The sequence below is a fragment of the Lonchura striata genome, chromosome 1, assembly GCF_050655825.1.
Source record: "Lonchura striata isolate lonStrDom1 chromosome 1, ASM5065582v1, whole genome shotgun sequence".
In the NCBI taxonomy this organism is placed as follows: Eukaryota; Metazoa; Chordata; class Aves; order Passeriformes; family Estrildidae; genus Lonchura; species Lonchura striata.
The window spans coordinates 84459706-84482899 of NC_140703.1; the positions used below are offsets into that span (position 1 = coordinate 84459706).

General features: G+C 39.4%; 1 protein-coding gene across 4 annotated transcripts in view; it reads left to right on the top strand.

Annotated features, from left to right (window-relative positions):
* Positions 1 to 23194, top strand: part of DHRSX (dehydrogenase/reductase X-linked) — a 160549-nt gene that overhangs the window by 119762 nt on the left and 17593 nt on the right. For 2 of the 4 annotated variants that reach the window (XM_021546634.4, XM_085582165.1), the window contains one exon: positions 9356 to 9563. In XM_021546634.4, coding sequence (XP_021402309.2) covers positions 9356 to 9563 — 208 coding nt within the window. Of the gene's footprint in view, positions 1 to 9355; positions 9564 to 20086; positions 21114 to 21256; positions 21279 to 23194 lie in introns of those variants that run through there. The other 2 variants (XM_085582182.1, XM_085582174.1) reach the window with 2 other exon arrangements.

Genomic DNA, 23194 nt, shown 5'->3' on the forward strand with positions numbered 1-23194 from the left:
TGTGCAGGGAGCTGAAGTCAGATTTCTGCCTCTGTGATTTGTTAACTCTTAACCTTTTCTCTATTCCTCATCCTAAACCTCTTTGTTCGGAGAAGGAGAACTTGATCTGTTCAAAAGCAGACCAAGCAGTTGAAACCCACACCTGTGAAGAAAATTTGGTCTTTTGATTAAACCAAGCTTCTGATAAAAAAATATATTGTGAAAGCTATGCTTTCTAAGTAAAATGAATCTTTGTAAACATAAAATATTTTAGCCCCCAGGAGTTTTAATAGTGCCAGAATGTCTGATAGAGTTGTAGCTTTGTTGCTTCACTTTCTCTGTTCTCATGATGTTTTGGGTGCTGTGGTAGCCCAGCCTTTCTTGCCATGGGAGGTGGAGAGGGGCTGTACACAGCAAAATCTCAGCTTCCCAAGGGGGAAGATACTGAGGAGCACTGGCTCACAGTAGCTTTGGGGAAGCTCAAGAGCTTTTAACAGCGATGTTAAAACAGTGATGGGCATGTTCAGTACCTGAATTGCCACAGAAAAAAAATCAATCAACCAATCAGTCAACCTGTCAAAGCAAATCTTACTATTTTTTTTTTTTTTTTTTGTGAGGGCTGGGGCAGGGCAGCTGTGTGACTGTGTTGGTTTTTCAGGACATGAAATTTCTTGTCATTTCCTGAAAAGCTAAACCTGCCAGATTTAACTAGGTTCTGGCATGTCTGCAAGTGTAAGAGGTCTTAAACATTCTGGTCGCAGGCTATGCCATGCCCCTTCTTATGAAATGCTTGGTTTTCCATTAGAGATCCCTGCTTACAGTATTCCAGGGTTACACAGTGTTAGGAAATTTATAAAGCAAACCCCAAAACTCAGCTCTAATACCAAATGGTGCAGAAAGTGATTGCTGACATTGTTCTTTATGGTACTTAAAAATAACAATTTGCAACGCTGTCTGTAGACTGCTTTGTATCTTACTTCTTTTTTTGAAGGTTTTTGTGGTTTGCTGAAGTTGGCATTCTTATGTTCCTCAGATAAGAGGAAAAGGTCCCTTTCTTATTTAAATATTATTTAAATCCCACCTGATTTCTGACAGTGGATGAGTGATGCTGTTGATGTACAGTCTCACAAGAACAAAAGCCTTTCATGCTCTGTCTGGACTTTGAGTCATTTCATGGATGCAGAAAACTTCCTCTGGTACCTGTTATTTTTCAGCTGTATTTCTTCTTTAACCTAGGAAGGTTCTTCTTCCAACTGTGGAGAAGGCTTCTTGTGATGGATTTTTACAAATAGCTGTCTTTTTTATGAGTTTGTTCCTTGTCTTAACTCTGGGAATTAGTCCCTTTTATCACTCAGATTGAAGCTTTGATGTTCATATTCTTACTCTAAAAAGCAGAAGTTGTTAAATGGTTTCAACAAGCAGAAACTGATTTTCAAAAGTATGTTGTGCCAGACTTGCTAATTTTTTGTTATTTTTGTAAACAAAGATTGATGGCATAGCATTTTCTGCACAGTAGTTATAGGTATCTCAAAGGAAAAATTATTTTGCAGGCACATTTCCTCTGGTAAGACAGACCAGTCTTTCAGTGTGGCTAATATTTGCTCTTGCAGAACACATTCAGCCCCTCCTTAAATCCAAGGCTGTGCAGTGGGTTGAGCCCACCACAATTAAACCTTAAATTATCTTTGCATATACACCAACAGAGTCTACTGTAAATCTGCCAACCAAGTAGGTGCACTATGCTGGCAGCACCTCATTATGCTTATTCAGACCTTACAGTTTCTTTTGAGTCCCAGAATGAAAAGCTCAGAACTTGTAGCTAATCTGGAAAAGTCTACACCAGTTTCAATATGCTTTTTAAGAATATCTTGGATTATAAAAGTTACTGCTGGGTATTTGGTCCTATATGCATTCTGGTAGAAGCAAAGAAACCATAAAACCCCCCCATTACTTCCTTCAGCTTAAAAGCTCTATTGCAGGAGAGGTAGGAAGCTCTCCACAAGTGGGTGGAGAGTACCTCCCCCGTTTATAATCCTATAAATAATCTTACAAGATATGTGACAATCTTCAGTAACCTGAGATCCAGATTACCCAAGAGATAATATGAAAATATATGTGTCCTTGTTGTTTCCTCATCCTTCAAAAGGGTCATGAAGACACAGAATGTAGGTCTTAAAGCTGTGATCTTTTTCTTGGGTAAAGCAATGCAAACCCTTGCTTCCTTTTATATATTTACTCATTCATTTGTTTAATGGAGATTTTTAATTAAATGAAAGGATACTATTATGCTCAAATACCACTTAAACTGTTAGCATGTACTTAATATTGCATCAAATGCCCTGAATGTGGCAAAGAGGCAATTTATATAATTCTAAATAAAGACATATATCTCCTGGAAGAATGGAGTTACAGTAATTATAACTTGAATTTGACATTGATATTTAAAATAATCCAAGACATTTGAAATTAACACCAACTGTGCACAAACAGAAAAATTTGACTTCTTTAAAGGTACTGATTCTGATGAGACTTTGAGAAGACCAGCCTTTGAGTTCATGCTATATGCATTTGAGAGCTATGCTGAGCACACAGCAACTGAGCTGCACACAGCCAATCTCAGTAGATCAGAATAGCTCTCAGCATCTCACCTCCTTCCATTAGAAGTAGGGATCAGCCAAATGAAAAATGATGCTCTGATTCCATCTGGATGACAGTAACGCCCAGGATGACAAGCCCTGACTTATTTTGGCTTTCATAAAGGATTTTAAAATAAAGACATTCTATGTTTCTTTACTAAATGTAGTCCTCAAAAGACAGTAAGTTAATTTTTGTTCCCCCTGCATTTCCTAAAGGCTATTAGAAGGGGCTAGTCACTGAATGCTATGTATTTATACAGTGAAGTGCTGGAAGCTGGAAGCATGGCTTTAAAAAAGGAACAAAAACCAAAACACCACCCAGCTTCCAGCTTGTGGCTCCTACTGCATTGAGGGTTAAGCACCAGGCAGGAGTAGCTGATCTGATGAGATACCAGTTACTGAGACCGTTACCAACATTTTACCTGTTAGAGAGAGAGAGCATTTCCCAGCTCTGGGCTTTTACCCTTATATTCTAATTTTAGGAAGAAAAATGTTATTTTCCAACAGTTGAAAGATTCCAGACAAAGCCTGGGTTTTACAGAGCTGTATGTGAGCAACACGTGGAACCAAAGAGCTCACTGCAGGAAGAGGAATGAAAGGCAAGATGGATTGCTCTGCCACTGACTGCTTAAGTAACCGCCATGCCACAAATTAGGACATGAAGGATTTGCTTTTTACCTCATGTAGAACCACTAATTCCATGTATTTTTCTGGTAGCCATCCTTTCCAACAAGTTCATCGCAGGGTCATGAGGGCTCTACAGGAGTCCCTAACGCTGCATTCCTTATTCACTCAAGGTTTATGCTTCAGCCACCTTAGCTATTTTATGTATACTGTCAAAATTGATTTTTTTAAGGTTATACATCACATACATTGCAGAAACATTCATGAAGAAGTACATGAGAAGTTTCTCAGGAGCACACAAAATGCCCAGTCATGTACATGAGATGAATGACAGTGCAAGAGCCTATAGTACTAGTTGGTAAGAGGACAGGTGCTATGCAAAACACTTCAAAGGTTGGCAGTGGTAATATACTTATTCTCATTTCTCCAGCTTGTTCTTTTCTTCTTGTCTGTATTTCTATTTGGTGGGTGGGTTTTTGTTTTTGTTTTTGGTTTGGTGTTATTTGTTTGGTTTTTATTGAGAGAAAATTACAATTAATGAGACTCAGAAAATGTGTTCACAGAATAAATATATGTAGTGCTGTCAGGAAGCCTGCTTTAATCTAATAAACAATATTTAAGACTCAAGCTTTATCATAAGAGAAGAGAAAGAAACTACTTATGATAAGCAATAAAGACATGTTTATTTTCCAATATATTTCTCTAGCTGCTTCAAAATAAGCTGCAAAATCTATCAAAACTTGAAAAATCTTGTGCTGCATTCCCTGAAGAAAGAATATTTAAGACTGTGAAAGCTTCAGAAGTGTTTAATAATAGACTTTTATAGTCTTGGCTAAGCAATGATGATGATGCATTGCAAGATTAATACATAAATCATTAGGAAGCTTTAGTCATTTTAATACAGCAAGCCTGTGTTTTGCTTAATTCCCTGATTCATCCTAAGGCATATATTGAAATTTTGTGTGGCCTTTCATTAAAAAGCCCAGCATGTCAGCCACGTTTTGCATCACTTGTCTTTTAGTGGAGCACATAGCAGCTGGGTTTTCTGCAGTTTGATCTCAGTGCACTCTGCCTCCAGGTAAATTAACACCCTGGGAATTGGGGAGCAGTGATGGGTGAAAGGAGGATGACATGCAAGACAATTGTGGAAAGTTCACATCAGGAAAGATTTAGTGCTAGCACTGGCTGGGTTAAACTGATCTGTGTGCCAGTCAGGATGGTCACAGATCCTCTGAGCCTTTTGCTGAAACAAGCTGTGCTGGGGTGCAGGGAGCTGTCAGCAAGTCCATGGTGTCTGTTGTGTGTGTGCAGAGCGAAAGGAGCCTTCAGAGAGGCTGCAAAGCTGGGAGCAGCAAGAGAGCCCCGTGCACAGGAGGGTGAAGGAAGTGATCTGTGCTGAGCAGCACAGCTTCCCCTGTTACTCAGTGGGTACCCTGACCTCACTTAATGCTCTTGACTAAACATGGGATTGTTTGATTTAAGTGGGAGACCACTGTAGAAAACAGACAACTAAAGCCAACCTGAGGAGAAACAAGTAAGACTGCCAAGAGATGTGCTAAACATGATTTTGGTTTTCAAACTGGGATAGCAGCTGAGTCCCTATTTAAACACCTAATTAGCCACTGCAGGCTTCACTTTGAGATTGGCTTCTCATTACTTTTTGGAAATACATTCCATAGGGAGACTGCTGCTGGAGACAGCACCATGGAGATAAGTGGCAAAATCAGCTAATCAGCTTCTGATGGGAAAGAAGAAAAAAGAAAGAAAAAAAGAAAAGAAGAAGAAGGAAAAACATTAGCAAACCTCAAGGCACTCACTCCAGAATGGCATACCTACTTATTTTGTTCTTGTAAAAATTCAAAACAATCCTTTTCTTTTCTCCTCCCTGATTGTTGTAATAGTAAGTCAAACCTGTAGCTTAAATTGCAAAAAATCTTGATCCAGTAGTAAGAACTTCTGCTAAAAATTAATTGGACACAAAATGCAGAACCTGCTTTATCCTGGTCCTCTATTCATCTGTATAGAATCCATAAAACATTATTTTCAAAGGAAGGAGAAGGTGTGGTGTATTGGTGCTCTCTTGGACAGATTTCAAAGCGGTGAATTAAACTCTGCCTGCTTTAACTCCTTCTGTTTTCATTTAGTGAGTTGTGCATTGCCCTGTTTTATCAGCATTGGCTCAGCAAAATGCTAAGGAGGAGCATCCCCTGGGGGATGCCACCCTGGGGGATGCCACTGTGTTCTCTGGTCGGAAGAGTGGTCCAGAGCGAGCCCTACTCAAACAAGGGAGTGAGCATGAACTTCTCCAACCTACTGATGCCAGGCATGCTGTGCTTTCCCACTCAACTTCCTCCCACCAAGTTCTTGCTCCACTTTTCCTGGCTTCTGACTGTGTTCAGGCTTGCCATATCACAGCGCATGCTGTCTGGCATTGCCCAAGCTGGGTGGGCAGTGTTTATTAGGCTGTATCCCTGGGCATTGAACACCAGTGCCTCCTTATCTCTCTAGCTGACTGACCAGCACCCACGTGTACCACCAGGAGCTGGGAGCTACCAGTCTTTTGCCTGGCTGGTTGCACAGTTAGGAGGCAGAGTTTCTCTGCTTAAGAGTCTGCCTGCCTGGCTGTGAAGCATCAATGTCCTGTGTCCTCAAAGCAGCAAAAGTCCAACCGTCACAGGCACCTCGTGTGTTCTGCTCTGTTAGTACAGTTTGCTGGTAAGCTGTGTTCTGCTTGGATGGTTTGCCCCTTGTATGCCCTTTGATTTCAGAAAGATTTTAGAATGTTCAGAAAATGTGGAAATGCATAATGTCAGTATTATTTTAATTAGTATGCATTTATGCTTTTATTCATTGTAAAAAATGTGCATACAGGGCATAAAGTGCCAAGAGAGGCTAGATTTAGATGCATAGGCTTTAAAGCCAGGTAATTCCATGTGTAAGAAGAATACATTTTATGGTTTTAAACTAAAAGAGGGTAGATTTAGATTGCACAAAAGAAAGAAATTTTTATGATGGAGATGGTGAGGCACAGAAATAGGTTGTCCAGAAACAGTGTGGATGTCCCATCCATTCAAAGCCTGGTTGGATGGGACTTTGAGAAATCTTGTTGAGTAGAAAGATGTCTCTTATTAATGGTAAGTTAAAGGAATTAAGTGATCTTTAAACTTCCAACTCAAACCTTTCTGTGATTCTGTGTGTGCATAGGAGACAGAATCATGGTGTAAGTTCACGTGCCTATTTTTCTGATACATAAAGTCAGCACTGGATGTAATGAAGCCCATAGAACCAGTGTTGATTTATTTTTTCAATGTGGCATTTAAACAATGTGATTCTAATAAAATGGAGACTGACAAAAATCAGTTGTTTAACAGAAATCCTCATCAGTTCTGTGTCATGTTATTCCTCTGTCTTATGTAGTCCATTGATGTCAGATTCCTGGAAAGCAAAAAACATGCACACAGAAATTGGGAAGAGAGAAGCTAATCATTGCAGGGCCTCTGCCAAAAGTTTTTGCTCTGTGTATCCAATTTTATATTCTTCATATCTATATTATGTTATTGAAGTCTGATTCCTGGCTGCCTTGCAGATCATTTGCATCTCTGCACTTGTGATATAAAAGGCTTCCTCATTGATTGGGTAGCTTTTATATCTTATCAGCAGTCATGTTTCTCTGACATACATAACTATGCAAAATACAAGGTTTTGGAGGATCCAGCTAGTTCATGCTCCATTGCCACAAGGTAAGTCAAAACAGCACTCGCACAAAATGTGGGAATGGGGAGTCATGGGGAGCATCCTCCTGCCTGGCATATGAAGATTACTGAAGGCCCGACTAGACCCAGGCAGAACAAGTCAGAGTAGTCCCCAGCTCTGCTTCCCTGCAAGCCACTTGCCAGACAAGATCACTCTGGTTCAACTTGGGAGGCTTGTCCCGTGCCCCAGCTTGTGTGCAGTGGGGGAATGGTGGCGCTGATGGAGGAGTGCCAGGGTGAGCTGCCAGCTGGCTGCCGGAGGCGGCTTGGGATGAATGCTGCTTCCCATGGGTAGTGTGAGCTCTGCCCTGCACGGCTGTGCACAGGAGAAGCTTGTAGCAGCTGAGGATCTGGTCCTTCAAGTTAAAGGGGTTGGAATATGCATGAAGCATAAGGTGACATTTTGAGTGTCTCAGATCAGAGCATGGACGTTACTGAATTTAAAACGTAACTGCAATTTCCTGACTAATACCAAATCACTTTTATATTCATGCAGTGATTGTTCTTTACTCTTTAAATAGCCCATTTTGCCCAAAGGTGCAGGTTTTATCTTTATGATAATGAAGGTAGGTTATTCAGCATGGTTCAGCTGAGGCCGTTGGTTGGTGCAAGGGCCACCTGTGATCAGCTGTCCTTTTTGGTTCTCAATTAATATCATGCCTTTGTAGACTGCTCGTGATTTCCTTGTACAAAAAAAAGACACAGATAAAAAAAAAGTAAAGGGATGCACTGGAGGTTCAGTGTTGGTTTTTTGTTGTTGTCTTTTACTTCCTATGGCTAAGCTGTATTATTTACTGTGGTGTCTCCAAGTTTCTGAGTCCTTTCAGATAACATGGACAGTTAAATTGCTTCAGTAGCTTCTGTAGAGAGTCAGCCTGATTCTTAACATCCAGGGATGAAGTGCACAGGATATTATAAATAAGATATTCAACAAGAATGAGATAACAAAATGAATTAATATGTTTAGTATTCATTCAAAATAAAAAACTTGCACATAGTAACAGCCACAGAAATCACAGGCAGGCTTTCCAGCACAGTAAGAGTATCCCTAGTCTGGGTATTTCTTGCACTTAGGGTGAAGGTGTAGATGATGATAGTTGCGGCTATCACAGAGATAGTACAACATCGAGGGGAAAGGGAGGAATGAGGAAAGAGAGTTCTCTTCCTGGGTGGGTGTTCTCTATCAACTTTCACCAACAGGTTAAGGTTCTGCTACTGCCCTAACCTCTGAGTCCACATGGGGAGCAGCTGCAGCATGCAGGACCACTTCCCCAGGCTTTAGCAGAGGCAAAGCGGATGGAGGCTGGAGTGGTTCCACTCTTCCCAGGAGCCTGCTGCTTTAGGCTTTGCCTAAGAGCTGTCTGTAATGCCACCATTTACCTTTGGTTCTGCTTAGCACAAAAATGGTTAGATGGGAGGCTGGAGTAATTACAGGAGTGAATTATTATGGCATAGGAATCTGTGGAAGTGATGTAGAAGCCTCAGTCAGGAAGAGCATTTTAAGCGGCATACCTGCTAATTTACCTGAAACTAGCCTGCTTAGTTTCAGGGAAAAAAAAAAAGGTACTGCTGCCTGCATGCAATGAAACTCAACTCAGAAGTTCCTAGAAAGCTTGACTTGAAATAAAGGCACATTTGACATCCAGATGAGAGAGGTACACGGGAGTCTCAGCAGGTAATGTTTTGCTGTAACTCCTTTAATTTGTGTGCCTTTGTCATGCCTCTTTGGCACACATCCTGCCAGCCATCTGTGCTTTAAATACTGTATAGGGCCTGGAAACTGTGGTTACACTTGCAGCTGCTCTCCTTGGCTCATCTTTTTATCCATCTCTTAGCTGTGCACAATCTGGTGTGTGACCAGGGCAGCTGCAATGAGTACCTTACTCATCTGTACTGTTCCCAACACAGGAGCCTTCAACTAGTAGGTTCTGATGCAGTAAAATAATAATAGCAACAAGAAGTAGTATGATCAGTCATGAATTTAACAGGTGGCAATAGGATGTGTATGTTTGGAAAGAGCAGAGCAAAAGAGGAGAGAGAAGTTTAAGGGCCTTCAGGTGATGATAGCCCAGAAATTGATGCCTCAGCATTTCTACTTTAAAGAGTCTGACAGAAAGATTCTGGCAGGTATTGTGTAATTTTATTTTAACATTTTTCCCTGCTATAAATAATACTTGGTGTCTGATGGAATAATCACCAGAACTTGAGTAAACAACATGCCTGCCAGTGATAAACTGTTTCTTCTGACATCTCAGTGTATATCTGGATATTGCAAAATGTGGTACATCTGATGTTTGTGCAATTCTGTTCTCTCTCTGGTTATTTTTACATGCATCTCCTTCTCTTTTTCTCTCCTGTGTACAGATGTTCGTATTCACCCCATGGAGCCTATGCCCAAAGCAAACTTGCCCTTGTGTTATTTACCTATCAACTACAGCATCTTCTGACTGCAAATGGAAGCCATGTGACTGCTAATGTAGTAGACCCTGGAGTAGTGAATACTGAGCTCTACAAGCATGTCTTTTGGGTTGTGAAACTGGTCAAGTGGATGACAGCCTGGCTATTTTTCAAGGTATTCCCTTTAAAATAATTCTGTTGTTGTGCCCCTGTATTGTGAAAGCTGCAGTAGGCCTGGAGGTGAAAGTGTTTACGAGTTTATCACAGTATTTACTGCATTTCTCTGTGCTGATGAGATGTACAAAATCAATAAAGACAGGCTTTCCAGCAAACAGACATTTATTTCAAATGGAGGGAGCGAGCTGTCACAGTAGGGAAAGGGAATGCCTTTTGCAGTCTTTGCCTTTGCACTGGTAATCTCTGCCCTGATCTATCCACGTGTTTGCGTGCGTGCATGGGGACAGGACATCACCCTAACAAGGAGCCAGAATATGCAAAGTGTTCCTCAGAAATGACTTGTTCGTTCTCTTAAAGAGAAGTAGACATGATCTGGCATGGTCTGCATGTACACAACATGTCACAGAGAGGAGGGCAAAGGGAAGAAGAAAGTTGTACAAAAGTGGCAGTGGGAGGTGGCTGTGCTTCAGGATGTGAGGTCCAGACACTTGTACTCAGGGAGGTGGGACAATTTTTAATTAGGTTTTCCATTCTAACACCTATTTGTAATGGTACTTGATTTTTTATTAGCCAATCCTTGTCTGCACTAGGAAACAAAAAGTTCTTTAATAAAACTGATCCAGAAGTGGGGCAGACTCAGTTATTGGTAACGTTTTGCAGGGGTGTAAGTAGATTAAGCTGAAATCAGTTTAGCTGTATAGGTACAATCTCCTCATGCACACAGACCTTTGAAGGGCTTGTGCTGAGAAAATGTACTGCTTATAGCTCTTTCAGAAAGTAGTTTTGGATTAAGTAAATGGAACCTGATTCCATTAGAGAAAATTAAATGTCCTAATTAAAATGAAGTATTTTACATCAAGAATCATGTCCCACAAAGCAAATTAATTTTAAACTTTGATATGGAAATATCAGTTGCTTTCATTTTAGAAATGAACTGGAGGCTGGAAGAGTAAGACTGTAAAATAAGATGCAAACAAATAAACCCTTATTTAAAAAAAATAGATCCTTCTGAGTGCACCTTGAAAAGTGCAATAAAATTGTAATAAGAATGCTCATAATCTGTAATGCATTCTTAAAGAAGCAGACTGCAGCTTTGCCAAACTATGTACATTAAACCTGTTTTCCCTCTTGTGATTGCCATTTTAAATATCAGTCTCGGGTGGCAGTTGTTTTCATTGGACTTACTTCACCTTGCTAATAGAAAAGTTTCATGTAGATTTTTAGTTTGTGCTTAGAGTTTCCTGTGGAGAGACAAAATTCTGACCTAATTCTTGCATCTGAGAGCGAGTTTCAAATCTCTTGTTGTTTACAGAGCTCAATCCCCCCCAATTTTATTGATGCACCCAGGAGACATTTTTGTATTATACTGATGATGTTTAGACACTGAATTAGATGTCATTGAACATTTAAAATGTTTTTTCACAAGAGGGATTCCCATTCTTACAACTCCAACAGTCTTGCCACTAATAGTTCTGACCCTTTCTTTCTTCTTTGGATGTGATACTGCTCAAAAGAAATTCTGCCTTGAAATAGGTGACAGACAGACATAATGATCTGTATGGAAGAGTGATGCCTGTACTGACTGAAAGACAAATGTATTAATTGCTTTCTGAGTCAGAATAACCTCAGGTTTGGATATCTGAATGCTTCAGTTATTGAGGTTGAGATTCTCACATTTTTGTCTAACACTCATTATGTTTTTCCCAAAAGCCACAGGAGAGGGAAATTCTTACTTTCTCTCCTCACATTCTCCCTTAGACCTCTGAGCTCCAGCTCCAGCTTCTACTCTTTGCTTACTGCTTAGGATATTTGTATGTGTTTGGGAGTGCTTCATCCCAGAGGAGTGCCCTGATTGGCATCACAAGGAGATGTTTAGCTCCACAGCAAGCTCACATTGAAAGTCTGTCTGGCAATTTTAACAGTGCCCTACTGAGGGCTGTAGTATTCAACATTCAAGTCTGTGTGAGTCTTGTGTTGGTCTCGTGCATTAGGGTAAATTTCTCCTGAGAAAAGTAAGAAGTCAAGTAAGAAAATTCAGTTGTCTAGTAATATTAGCTGATAGTTGGTAGTATAGATTCTTCTCCCCTGGAATTTTGTTCCTGGGCACTTATATGAATCTTCCTTCTAGGATTATGGCAGTAATGCAGTGAAAATTATGTGATAGCTCTCTAATCATGTTGACTTAACTATTGTCATCCTGAAGTATTCCAGAGTGGGTTCTAAACATGTGCTGGAAATTGCTTCACTCACGGCAACATGGCACTCCTGAGAGCCAGCACAGCCCAGAGAGCTTCAGTGAGGAAATGCAGCACATCTCATTCCCTCAAGAGAGAGTCAACATCTTGTTTGATTTAATTCCAAATAAACTGGCAGAACCCCCACTACTTTTCAAGGCATTTCTGCCAGCACTGGTGCCAGTTATGTTCAAGTCAAATACCTCTTGGGGATTGCAGCCTGGCCCCCACCTTCGCTGGGCTGCTCATGTTTGAGGCAGCTCAGCAGGGCAGACAAGGCTGTTGGCTCAACATCTGCCTCAACATATTTAGGTACTTAAATGAATAGACCTACAGTCTTGTAAATAGGCCATGATATGTATGCATAATTTACTCAAAGTATTAACAGCTTGATTTTCTTAAAATTGCAAAACATTATCTTCTAGGCTTTATACATGGCTCAGAAAAGTCTTGGCCAAATCTGTTTGGTGTTTTTCTCCCCAGAAGTTGCAGTGAAAGGCATTCCTGTAGAAATAAGATAGGCCAAACTAAAGGTTCTGGTGACAGCCATAAAATTTGTGAAATTGATGCCTGCCCTTTAGAAGTGATGGTTTCATTCTTTCTCAGCTCGATTCTTTCTCAGAAAAGTTATTGTCTGCTGTGGTGTTCTAAATTTGCACTTTGCAAATATTTTCTCTGTATTTTTCATAAACATGGACTGCACCTGTCACACAAGAGACAAATTATGTTTATTACTCAAAAAAAAAAATTCTATCCCTATGACTTCTTACTAAATAAAATCTGATGAGCTGACACAGTCCTCTGCAGAATGCAATGAAGTATGTTATCCTTTAATAATTTTTAACATAAATTCATCTTCTTATTGAAGAGATAAAGTTCAAACCAATAAACACTAATTAATGAGATAGTAATAACTTGAAAAGTCATTCATTGAGCATCAAATTGCAGTTTAGCTAAGTGTGCAACACAGCAGCTTTAGCATTGGGCACTGTGCAAGCTGGAAACCAGGAAATACCATTTCCTTCCCAAGTATTTCTGCATCTGCAGCAGTTACTGAATATTCATTCTTAAACCAGATGGTCTCTGCTTGTGATACAATTAAAATGCCTTAGAGCAAACCAAAAAAGTTGATTCTCATTAATGTCCAATAACAGGGACTGTTCTGCTTTATATGACTTCTTTATGGCATCAAAGTAGAGACATTTGACAGATAGCAGTGTTGTAAAGTTCCCCAAAACCTTGTTTAGGACAAGATTGGTGAACATGTCATTACCAGATATAGAGTACTTGGTCCTTTCAGCCAGCTCAGATGGGTATTTAGGAAGGCATTGTGGAAGGAAGGCTTTGCATCAGATCCTGTCTCAGCTGTCATTTACAAAGACATTGTGCCAGATAAGTGATTATTGACTGACAAACTGAAAATGAGTAGGATTAGTGACCCTGCCAGCCTGTGAAAATGAAGGGAAAGGCTTCAGGAACACAGACTAGATAGATATCAGTCAATATAAACTAATTCATTTTTTTCACCTTGTCAAAATAGCCTTAACATTAGTGTAATTTTCCTATAACATTTTTTTAAAAATGCTTCCAGTCAGTAAGTACATCTAGAAAACAAGATATAAAGGACCTGGATTCATCTTTCATGCCAGAGGACATAGTCATGCAGGTCTTATTGCAGCATTTCTTATTCCAACTGTCCCTTTGGCACTGTGAATATAGTAAGTTTATTTCATCCTACCCCCCAGGTGTCAGAAGACAAACACATCATCACACAATAACACCAGCTGTAAGAGAATGAGAGTAATTAAATCCCACAGCTGAAAGCAGCAATTCATCAGCATCAACATCTTCTGTGCATGAGAGTGTGTGGTCCTCACATAAAGCTAATCTGGGCCTTTCTCACAAAAATGAAAACTTGCAGAAACGTATAATTTGCAGTTAAATTTTACAAAAGGTTTTTCTGGTCAAAAACATAGAGAAGAAAACAGTCTGCTTGAATCCAGTAACACTGGTCTTTCAGCAGGTACCATTTTTGTACACGTTGGTACAGGGATTTAAGCTTTCAGAGCCATAGGTGTCTTTTTTCCATCTGTTAAGTATTTTATTATTTGTACAGCTATAGATTGATTCTAGGGAGAAAGATGAGGGAACTGGCCTGAGAAGGCCAGTAAATAATCTACTGTTAAATTCCCAAAATCTTGGTGATCTGGGTTTTTTTTCTTGCACATGAACCTCCCTGCTTTGTTTAGTATCCAGGTCCTGCCTATTATGGGACATGTGAATGAAGCTTGGCTGCTTTATTTATTGTAACTGCTGAGCACAGAGCCTTCTGAACACAGAGCCCTGTGTGTCTGTTCCAAGTCAGATCAGACCCCTCTAAGGTAGCCTGACCCTCAGGGCACACATAAATAGCATTGGACTCTGGTCTCCACTGAACCTGTGACTCCCCTGATCCCAAGATATCACGATTTCTCTGCATGCTTTCTAAGCTCGAAGTGGTTAAAATATTTATTTGAAGGGACACGAGAGTTGTGACAGGATGTTTTGATGGCAGGAAAATGAAGGATTTCTGTTCGTTGCCTCAGCTTATGTCACAAAAAGGAGGGTATGGTTGCTGTAGGGGACAGGACAAAATGGGTGGGATTATGTCACAGTGCATCACAGGGAGTTAAGGATGCTGAAGTTCTTGTTTTTTAACTTATTTGGAGTAGCTGCTGATGTGATTTATCCCCAAACCACACCCAAGCTTCCTCTTCTTAAAGGGTGCCAGTTGGAACAGGCTGAAACACAGGCATAGAGCAAGCAAAAAATGAAGTAGTGTGCACAGAGATACATCTCACATCCTGTCCTGCAGTTTTAGTTGTTTAATTAAAATAAGCATACTTTCTTTTTTTTTTTCTTTTTTTTTTCTTTTTTTTTTTTTCCTCTTCTCACAGTGCAAAATGGGAAGATTGTCTTCCCTCTTTCAAAATTGTTCACAGGACAGGAAAACAGTTTCTATGTGTAATATTGCCTACAGGATTCACCCTTTTTAGCCCAGGAAATGGTCTAAAGGCAAACAGGTTAAAACTATATTGTGCACTATGTGAAAACCCATGCTTGCACTGTGTGAAATTGTTTTGGACATTTCAGTAAGTGGCTGAAATGTCAGAAGCTGCATGTTTTACTGTGTAAGAAAATGTTTTCCTTAACTCTGGTGTGTTAGAAGATTGCTGATTTAACCTGACAGCCCAGGAAGATTATTTATGTGAAAGCATTTAAATTTTTATCCAAAATAGTGAGAAAAATAGTCCCTCCATTTCTTTACTGGGGTGAGAGTAATTAAACAGTTAAGAAATTGTGAAAATATATGAGCCCAACCACTGTTAGCACATCAACACCTATCATCCTGTAATCTGTAACTGCTTTCATATTCAGAAACCACAGTTAATTAGGAAAGACATTTTCCATCCATCAATCTATTCCTTGCAGTACTTTCTTAAGTATTTGATTAATACCTTTGTGTGGTAATCTATCCTCAGTCAAACTTGTTGAAAATTGAGAAAACACAAAAAAGGAGGATAATCTTGCTATGGATCAAATGCATATCAGGGACTCTGGACCAATTCCTCTCAATTTAAATGAAAGTCTCCTTGATGTCTCTAAAGTAAAGGTCTCAAAAAAGAGCTTGAAAGATTGTGAAATTAGAGAATCTTGAAATTTCCACTAGACCATTAGCAAAATCTTTTAAATTATGGGTTATATCATCACACAACTTTAATTCCTCCTCATGCATCAGAGAAATACTAAGTCAATCATTATGTGCTTAAAATGGTCATGTATTATAACTGTGCTTGGAAACTTGAACCCACTGGCAGCAGGATACAGAGCAGCCACTAACTTTCTCATCAGTATATCTCTCAGAGAAAGAAGAAAAGAGAGAGGAAACAACACCAGCCCAAATGAAATTATCCGTTCAGCAAGGGTAGGAACAAGAGTTGCAGACAGTTTCTCTATTCCATATGAATGAGTTGGAAAACAGAGTTAAGGAGAAAAACCACTGGCTTCCCTTAGATAATCCTCCAAATTAGCTTATGGATGAGCAGCAGTTTGGAATTAAAATAAAAAGATGCAGAAGAGTAGGTTGTGGGGAGTGCATATTCAGGTTTATTTAATATATATTCATATGTTTGTGTAATCATACATATGTATATGGTCTATCTGAATTCCTCATTTCTTTGCTATTTGTGAGTTATGTGTCCTAAAAAAATTGCATTGCAGAGCCCCATTACCTAAAGACTCTATCCACTGCAGTGAAATATTATTTTAGGAGATTTTGGAGACCTACAGGCCCTCCTTTCCCCCTCTCTGAACACAACAGTCTGTAAGTTACCAGTAGCTGAAGGAGACTGAAAAAACTTTCAGTGTGAAGTAAGGAAATTCTTCCATGAACAACACAAACACAATTTTTGGTGATTTTCCTGAGTTTTCAGAGGTTGACATAAAATGTCAGGTTCTACCAAGAAGTTGGAAACATCCCCTTTTCTAGAGGTCTAAGGCATTTATACCTGGAAGTCACCTCTGACAGGTCTCCTGGTTCATAAATCTCTGCAGTTTAAATGCCAGCATCAGAGGTGTGGTTTCTTCTTGGTCACTGCTACTACAGAACCTGTCTTATCCTAGGATAACTATCTACAGCTGGACCACTGAATTAAGTGAATACAAAGAGGTCCTCTGGTGACCAGTTCAGCTGTAGATGTCTGTGCTGTATACAGTTGGTTGAGTCCTTTCCAAAGGTGCACAATGTTAATTTTCTAGGTTTTTTAAAAAAATTAACTGAAAGTGGTAGGATTTTGGATGTGCACAGGAGAGAATAGGAACTGTAAAGGTTTGTTCTTAGAATTGGGCCACAAGTAATTTGCTATCAATCTAGTTTTGCAAATGGCAGCTCTCAGTTGTTAGAGCATTTTCCATATAAGTGGGAAATGTGCTCGTGGGCAGCTAGAGATGAGGAAATCCCAGTTACTTATGAAACACATTTCTCATATATGTTTATAACCTATTGTGTGCCTTCACTACAGCAGCCCTGGGTGAGGAAATCCCGGTTACTTACGAAATGCATTTCTCATAAGTGTTTACAATTCATGGAGTGCCTCCACAGTATCGCCATGCATTTACATGGGTACTCCCTGTGTGTATTTATAATAGCCTAATGTTTGTAACAAGAGAGAACCATGGGAAGCAACCACCATTTACTCTTTGAGGATGAACTGCAAGCAGTAAACACACTTTTTTTTTAATATAACAGGATCATCTGTCACCCAATTTGTGAGTTATGAAAACTTTTAGTTCAGAAGTTGCATGAGTAACTCTGGCTTCAGTAATGACTATAATGATTATGACTGCAAGCCACAAATTTCTGTGTTACATTTTAGAAAGACTACTGAGATACTATGTGATGTAGTGGTTCTTTTTGTTCTCATTATGTTCTGAGCTAAATACTGGGATTTGGTGAATTTTAATAGGTAAACACAAGAAGGGACTTTGGTTTAGTGCCTCTAGTCCCCATTTTTTTCTAGAAGGAACCTGATCCTAAATGTGGCACAAACATATTATTAATACAATCTCTCAAGAGCTAGTGGTTCGTGTACATTATTACATATTTAAACATTCTGTTTAAATTGTGTCTGTGAGTCTCTTCAGGGCAAATGACTACATCTGTGTGGTGCCATCTCAGTGCTGGGGAAAGGGGAAGTAACAACAGGGGTGACGTTGCCACAGACCAGGTACTCTGCAGGAAATACAGAACGTATGCAGAAGAGAATTTGGATGAAACCAGAGAAATGTGCAATAAAACAATGAACTTGGACAGCTTATCAGAGATGGGCTTTATAGTGGTATTTTTGGCCCCATCATGCTGACCTACTTTTCTGTCACTGGAATAGGAAGGAGGTGCTGCTGCTGGTCCTAGGCTCAGGCACAGTCTTAAAAACTGAGTTGCTCCCCATGTCTCCTAATTGTTCATCAAAGTCTTGGAGCTGGCATCACCAACTTACAAGCTTGATCTACTTGTCATATCAGTATTTGTTGGAACTCAAAATGTCTCTCAGACATTTTTAGAGGTTCCAGGCCTTGGTCAGAAGCATTATAGACCCTGGCAGGCAGCTGGAAACAGCTGTGATTTTGAGTTTGAGCCATGGAATGAGTTACCAACTTTGGAGGTGGAACAAGCAGCCACAAAAGGTTAGATAGTATAGTAAAAGTAGTTACAAAACAGAGGGGGAAAGTTTTTAATATTGTACAGGGGAGTTTTAGCACTTGTACAGGGGGGTTTTAACTTTGTACATGGGGGTCAGAAGTTCTAAGATGGAGGAAAGTGGGCTGATCCTGTTCTTCCTCCTTCTTCTTCCTTGCCTCCATGTTCTCGGTGATGTTGGCACTCACAGATTGGTTTAGAGTAGAAAAGCACTTGGTAATATAGGTAGTAGGTATTGGGGGAAAACTATAAACATGCAATACGTAATATATCATATAAAAGATAGCAGCAGCCCTGGGCGGGGGGAGAGAAGAAGAAGACACCAGACAGTCAGGGTGTCAGGGTGTGTGTGTGTCTCTGCCTGGGCCGCTGATCAAACAGCCGCAGCCTGAGAAGACAATCTTTTAGATAACTCACAATAAACTGCCTTGAGACTGAACAGCTAAAGCCTGTGGAGTTTTTCTTTGGAAGCACGGGTTGGAAGAGAAATTTCACCACCACATGGGACCCCAGAGCAAGCCTAGGGGTCCCACAAGTATTTTTCTCAATTTAGTATATCTGTTATTTTTGAATGAATAGCAGGAGCCAGAGTTGGTGCTGTGTGCCGGGCTGGGGCTGGCTGTGTCTCAGGAAGAGAATTACCCAGTATTGTTGCCTGCCAAACCTAAGATGCAAAATTTAGTCTTCTACAGTCTGTCACTTGTCATATACTATCCTAAGATGATTAAAAATGTAGAAAGAGAAAAGCTGTCTTGTTGTTTTTGGAGCTCAGAGTGTTGAAAAACTTATACACACTGTGAGTATATTTGGGTTCCTCCCACCTGGAGTGCTGCATCCAGCTCTGGGCTCCCCAGCACAGGAAATGCATTGAGCTGTTGGAACAAGTTCAGAGGAGGGACACCAAAAAGATTAAACGTATGTCTCCTACAAGGAAAGGCAAAGATAATTAGGGTAGTTCAGCCTGGAAAAGAGAAAACTTCATAGTGACCTAACTGTGGCCTTCCAGTATCTGAACTGAGCTTACAAGAAAGATAGACAGAGACTTTTTCTTTACAAAGACAGGACAAGGGGAAATTTCTTCAAACTGAAAAAGTACATTTAGATCAGATATTTGGAAAAAAATCTTTACTGTGAGGGTGGTGATGTGCTGGAACAGGTTGCCCAGAGAAGCTGTGGATGCCTCACCCCTGGAAGTGTTCAAGGCCAGGCTGAATGGTGCTCTGAGCAACCTGGGATGGTGGAAGGTGTCCTGGCCCATGGAAGTTGTGTTGGAACTAGGTGATCTTTAAGATCCCTTCCAACTCAAATTGCTTTTTGATTCTAAAAATTATATAGGAAGGATATTATGTGTGGATATTCTCAGTTCAGTCAGAGAGAAAAGAGAGAATTCTCCCAACCTAACCTGGGAAAACTAGGAGAAGGAATGAACACAATTATTTCTCTTTCTGTTCATGTTGTTTATAGATATGTTTTACCACAGTGTGCTATTCATAGTGCACCAATGGTGTGGAAGGTTTTCACTTTGAGACCAATCATATTTCACCTTAGCAATCCTGGTTATAAAGGGGCACTGCTTCCTGCTAATAAACTTTCTTTTGCCTTCTGAACCGTGTGAGTCTTTTCGTCCGTCCCTGCCTCAACAGCATCAATTATGGGGCAGTATACTTGTTTTTCTGTCAGGGTTGTACGTTGTCCCATTACAAAGGCTATTTTTATACTCACGCATCGTAACCAGTAACAAGAACTTAGGTCCTCATTTCCCTTTGCAAATGAAATGATGAATTCCATCCTCATGAAGTTTGTGGTACTTCATCAGTGGCTTTATGCAAGTGTAGCTGATCAGAATCTGCTAAAGTAAAGAAGATCTGAACATAAAAGCATCCAGGTCTGAATCTTACTGCATATTCTTCTACCAAGGATTATCTGATTTGATTTCATATCCTCTGTGTGGAGTACTGTTCTTTTGTAAAGCTTGTAAGACATGTCTGATCCTGCTCCTTAGAGGTTCTCCTTGATCTGGGGCTGGCCTTTTATTTTTCTTTCCTGGTTTAGATTTGTGGCACATGTGTCCTATTTTATATGCCTGTTATCTCAGGAAGTGGATTAAGGCTGGCACAGATATGCTGAACCCTAATCTCTTTAGAGGGCCTGCAAATCTCCAGAGGTAGTAAGTACTTCAAATGTTTATATTACTATGTTCAGCTGATGTTGCTTGAAATCCATTCAAGATCCGGAAAAAAGGGAGCAGGGCATTTTGCGTGCTTTGTTTTTGGTTTTTTTTTTTTAATCACCACATTAATATTATTTTATATATATTTAATGCTCAGTTTTCATTTTGGTGGGTTTTTTTGTCTCCTTATTTTAAGGCAAGCCTCAAGCGCTATTTTCACTGCAAAATATATAAATTACCCAATATCTTGGCTGTACAACTTCTCCCATGAGAGCTTTGACCCATTTGTTATAGTTCTAGGTTAAAGGCAGATTGCTGGTGTCATCATTTCCAGCTTTTTGAAAAAATCATAAAATATGAAATGTATTTGTACTGTTACCTGGACTTGTCATCTCCAGGTCGCTACACAGTGGTTTATACAGAGGAGCCAAGGGAATTATAAAGTGCCTCCAGTTCTCAGAAGCAGTTCTTGTACATTTGATGTACAATCTGTCACACGCTCCTCTGGTTGGAAAGAAAGAAAGAATTTGCAGTATTAGAGTCATTAGGCTTTGTAGATGTGAGCAGGTGCCATCCAGCTCAAAGTTGGAACCAGTGCTGTCACTCTTACCATAAAGAGAACACGCCTTTTGTGATCAAACCTTTTGGTTTGACTCTGTAGAAGGTCTTGGCAATATTTTTTTCTTCTTTTTATTGTCAGTTTATATCATAATATCTAGCAATAGCCTCTAATCAAATAGGAAAGAATGCTTTTAGGGAAACAATTTACTCTAGACAAGAATGAATTAAAGTGAAAATGTATTTACTGGAAATGTATTTACTTTGAGAAACTGAGAAAGAAATAAGAAAAAAGAAGAAACTGGTTTCTAATCTTTGTAAAAATACTCTAAGAAGAGTGTTGTTTTTATGATGGAGTATAAATAGGTTTTGTAGAAGATCAGCTGTTAAGTTATCTGCAAAATTAGATCAGAGATGTGCCAAGACAGATAGTTGCTTCTGAATTATTTTTGTATTTCAAATCCTCTTTTTTTTTTTTTTTTTTTTTTCCCTAGGTTTACCTGGTTTGCTCCCATGCTGAGGAAAAAAAAAAAAAAAAAAAAAAAAAAAAAAATCCAATATGAGTACAAAAGTGAAGATTTTCCAAGAAATGTCCATTTTGATTTTCAACTTGTTTAGTACCTAGCAAATTCTTCTTTAGGAAAACCTTTGGTGAATATGTGCCATTTCTTGCATTCACCTCCATCCTTTCCTTTCTTGACAGTAGTTCTTCCAGTTTGCATGTGAGCTGTGTTTAACTGGCCTAGTCCTTGCTTTTGGTTAGAGAAAAAAAAGGCAAGATGACAGCTATGGATCAGCCTGAAGAGCCTTCAGTGAAAATGAGACCTTTTATTATCCTGGTCAAAATATCTGTGCATGCTCTTAAAAACTAAAGTAGCCAAAATAAATTGCAAATGGAGCTGTAGAGATAACTGACATAGCCATGAGGTTGATCTCTCTCACATGTGTGCTTTTCACAATTTGGTCAGTGCTCAAGAGACCCCTCAGCAGAGAGGCTGGGCAACCATGGGCCACAGTGTGACCCTTGGCTGAGAGACCACAGCTTCCCCTGTTTCCATGGACAGCTCAAGGCATTGTCTGAGGCCTTCCCAAATGCCTGGTTTGCATCTAAAGTACCTTCAAGAAGATTAGTGTTGGGGAGCCTTGTAGTCCTGCTGCAAGTCAGCTGAGGAGTTGAATCCAGCTGAGTGTCCAGAGTAGACCAGAGTTAGAAAGGCAAAGATTTCAATTTCTAAAATTTCCGGAACAGAGTTGGGTTCAGAATTTTTTCTAAGGGAAGGAAAGTTATTACATTCCTCATTTGTGATGTCAGCTCTCCTTGATCTAAAATGGTGCTTTCACTGCTACTTGCCATATTTTTCTTATGGAGAAACTATACTACATGTTTTAATTTTTTTAAATTTATTTTCTGATTTTGTGACATTTTTAATTTAAACCATGATGTGATATTACAGGGACGTCCAAACTTGAGAGCTTGATCTTTCTTGGGTGGGTCTTTCAAATCAGAGCAATAGACTTGCTGCAGACTACTGGTCATGGATCTGTTGTGAGAGCTAAAATGTGTCAGCGCTCCAAAAGACTGAGTAAAAGCTTGTCCCCTGGTATAAATGACTAGATTTCAAAATAAATCCTTTGGATTATGCAGAAAATTTGAACTGTCAAGAAATAAATGGTGTGGTGAACTGAAGCATAGGTCTCAAGATACCTGCAATTTAGCTGTATTTCAGTCATCTCTCATTCACCTTTCATTGCTGTCAGCGACCTGTAGGGTTTCTGTTATATTTATGATGGAAATATCTGTCAATGAATCATGTCACTGAGATGCATGTATTTTTTCCACTTCAAGGCATTTTTAAGCACTCCATAATTTCTGTGGTAAACACCACATTGCTGGGTCATTTGTACTACCAGGTATTTCTTCATATAAGTATCTTTCTTGCATAAAAAATTCTTTATTTTTATGTGTGGTAGGTGGAAGGTATATTTGTTAAGCAAGTGTGTATCATTTTATTTAGTATTTTTCCATGTTTTCACTATCAGCTAGCATTGCTGTAAAACTTTAGATGACAGTAGGCATTTATTAACAGAATTTTGCAAGTATTCATATGGTTACTTAGTGCCTTTATTACAGAAAAATGGATGTACCTAAAATTCAGGAGACTGGAGTACCTCTCATGTTTTGGAGTCCCTTTGCTTAAATTTGAGATCAGATAATTTTCATGTTAAAATATTACTTATTTTCAAGTATAGAACTTTTTAATATACAGAATTATGTTAATAAAATGCAATTTCCTTTTTAGTCATATACTAACCAAAAATGAAACCTACTGTAGGTTTGCAAGTTAAACAGATATTACTAAGTAGTTTTTAATAGTATTGTTCCACTCTTAACTTTACTCATCTGCAGTACCTACGAATTTTTAGGAAGGATA